The 3,368-nt window shown below is 31.2% G+C and overlaps 1 protein-coding gene and 1 long non-coding RNA gene across 10 annotated transcripts in view; one reads left to right on the top strand and one right to left on the bottom strand.

Moving 5' to 3' along the window:
- LOC108969569 overlaps window positions 1-3,368 on the bottom strand; it is a 319,863-nt gene that overhangs the window by 162,353 nt on the left and 154,142 nt on the right. The window lies entirely within an intron of this gene.
- Window positions 1-3,368, top strand: part of LOC108969561 (titin-like) — a 259,294-nt gene that overhangs the window by 133,603 nt on the left and 122,323 nt on the right. For all 8 annotated transcript variants that reach the window (XM_018934354.1, XM_018934361.1, XM_018934355.1 and 5 more), the window contains one exon: window positions 3,033-3,209. In XM_018934354.1, coding sequence (XP_018789899.1) covers window positions 3,033-3,209 — 177 coding nt within the window. The remainder of the gene's footprint in view (window positions 1-3,032; window positions 3,210-3,368) is intronic.

Raw genomic sequence — 3,368 nt, forward strand, 5'->3', positions numbered from 1 at the left:
CTTTTTTATAATTTTTTTATTATAACCATTCTATTTTCTATTATTTTTCACATTTAGCGAATTTGGATTTTCTTAACTTTCGTTTTCCTCTTTCCTTCCTTGATCTTTAACTTCGAAGTCAATATTTTACTTATTAATGCCATAAAAAATAAATGTTGCCTACATTTGGGCTGGAATTTGTTGTGGTAGACCGATAAGCAATAAAAATCAAAAGCAAAGAACAGCTATAGTATATTTCATATCTTAGTATTAGCTGCAATAGATTACAGTGGTACATAAAAATAACAGAAGCTCAAAGAAATGAGAATAAATATGCAAATAAAAAAAGCCTAAAAGTTCACTTAAAACTTTTAGAACAATGACAAGAATGACGAGAAAAGCATAAACAGCTAATAAAGAGACCATTATCAATATCGAAATAGCAAAAATTTGTATATACCCCACAAACACTTATTAGTTCTCATAAATATCTGATTAAGTTGAACACATGCGAGATAAACTGCATAATTTGTTTTACCTTGCGAATTTCACCAAATATTTCAATTTCTTCAAACAACTAACTGGTTATTAGACAACAAGTACAAGTGCATACATATATATATCGTTTGTATATAATATACGAAATTAATGATATATTTTAAATATTCATTTATTTACTGTGTAAAAGATTGAGTCGATTTTTCGAAAATTATTAAAAGGTAGCAGCTGCACAGGCATCTGTTCTCTATCTCACATTGAAAAGGCACAAGTAGTAGTCTTAAACAGATATACATTGAGTCTTAAACAGATATACATACGCTTTGATTGTATGAGTAGCAGCGAAAATTGCTTGCAACATGCATGAGTTTTCTCCATAAGCTGACCAAAATAATCGAAAAAGACATGAAAAGCACATATAAATGTGTTTTAACATAGCCATACTGCTGAACAGAAAGAAAACATGGATTAGGGTTCTAAAAATTTCGGTATAATAAAATTCCTACTAGCACTCGATAGAGGAGACTGTAGGAACATGATCGGAAAACTAACTGGTCACTGCTAGTGGCGGCATATACCTACAAAATGGGTCTGACAGATCGACAATACTGCAGAAAATATCAAGAGTAAGGCACCAGGGAAACAATGGAGCATCTCTTAAAGGATGACTACTCCTCTTGGACCTAGTAACTGCTCTGGTATCGCAAAAGACCAAAGCGGCTAATTGAACTAGCAGACTAACCCAACCTTACCTATTTCAGCAATGCGCTTTAATGTCATTAATCTATTGCTTTTAACAAATGAAAACCGCCAAGCTCATAAAAAACACGCCCAACCTTATCGCCTGATATAGATAAAGTAAGCAATAAAATCAGCTGAAGACTTTATCGTACGTCAAAGCCATATAATTGAATATATTATTATTTTGATAATTGGACTATCCAAGCCCACTATATTCCCATAATTTTTTAAGAAACTTCGTCTTTAAGCATTACGTCTTTCAAATTTAACAAATGTAAGTTATTTCTAGCATTATTCCTACCAAACATTTAGTCTTTAGACATATGTAAGTATAACTAAGGGATATCTGGCTGGTTACTCCAATTATAAGATCTGAATTGTAACAGAAGGTTTCTCTTTCTCATTTTTTTCATATTAGCAGATAGATTTACTGAGAAAATTTCTGATAACAATTTCCGTTCAACTCTTGTTGTAATTGGATAATAGGTTCTTACACACCTCTAGGAAAGTTTCTCCAATTATTCGTCTCATAATTATAAAAGAGAGGTTCTCCGCGTTACAGTTTTATATTTTGTTTTTCATTTTATCAGATAAATTTTCAGATTACCAAGATAAAAAAATTGCTTCTATTGACTAACCCTAATGCATATATGATGGATATGAAAATATACTCCACGAATATCTGCTGTGATATTAAATCGTTACCAAAAAATGAAAATGAAACTTTTTCAGGTAAAATAAAGTACAAAAAAAAATTTATAATATATCAATAAAATAATGAACGATTTTGAAGGAGAAATCCATGTTATCCAAGAACTATAATTTCTGTAATATTCGCTTTCTTGAAATGGGGCCCTTAATAATAAATTGAGGGGTGCCTGATAAAAGACTTAAGTGGTAGGATATCATTACAACATGAACTGCTCAAACATAAGTGCACTCGAACACGCCATTGAAAACATAATTACAAGCTAATAAAATTGCTTAAAAAAAACTTTTATCCATAAAGTAATATTATCTACAGAAGTAATAATTAGGTTAGCTTTGAGAAGATTTTCCTAAGCAGTATAACAAAAAAAGATGATACAGCAAACACAAAAAAGAAAAAAAACTAAAAAACAAAAACAAAACAACCTCAGCTAGTAAATAACAAACTAATTGAGTATATAAATATAATGGATAAACGCTTTCAGCATTGCCATTAATTAAATTACACACTTGCCAACCAAAATATATATTCCTATGCAGACTTATATATACATATGAACATATTTATATCAAAAAGTTACAACTGTACTTAAGCATTTACATATATAAACCACTTACATGCGCCTAGCTGCGTACAACTCCCAGCTGAGCGACACAAAATAGTGCAACTTCTGTCCCTTTTGCTTTGATTTTAAGATTTTTTGAAAGCGGCACGCGTTTCCGAATCACTTTTGGGAGCGCGTATGCCGCTATAAAACACTTGAAAGTACCACAACAAATACTGAGCATTTAACACAATATATATAAATATTATATGTACTTATGTATAAGCTTATATACATATGCTTGCGGTTCGGAGAAAAATAAACACAAAATTAGTAACAAAATGTCTATACAACTGTTTGTATGTATGTCTGTAACATACATACATATGTATGTAGTATAAATAGAAGTATTAATGGAAAATAAGAGAAAATCTATAACGGCAACATTTCTGCTATTTCTGTCATTTCAAAAACCAACAAAAACAAATATGTATGGCGTTGGGCGCACACGCATAAACTGCCGTGCTCACACACACAAACGCATTTGGCGCTGTCGTATAGATCGTGGATCCATATCTCGAAACGAAATCCTCAGTGACGGCAGTCGAAGATATCCTCAACGGTTTCAGTAAGCGTCAAGTCGATGTAACAACCAGTCTAGACAATTGGACAACGCAAATAGCGGAGAAGCGTGAAGTCGAAATCATACTGGAGAAAATCATGAGTGACAATGAGGAGGTGAGTGGTGAGGGGGTATATATGAATTGTTTAAATACAAAATTTAAAAGTAAATGAATATGTATTCAAAAATTAAAAAAAAAAAAACAAGTAAAAAATAAATAAATAGAAGAATAAATAAAAACGAAAAAATAAAATTAAATTACCGAAAAAAAAAAG

The sequence above is a fragment of the Bactrocera latifrons genome, unplaced genomic scaffold (assembly GCF_001853355.1).
Source record: "Bactrocera latifrons isolate USDA-ARS-PBARC rearing strain unplaced genomic scaffold, ASM185335v1 scaffold_258, whole genome shotgun sequence".
In the NCBI taxonomy this organism is placed as follows: Eukaryota; Metazoa; Arthropoda; class Insecta; order Diptera; family Tephritidae; genus Bactrocera; species Bactrocera latifrons.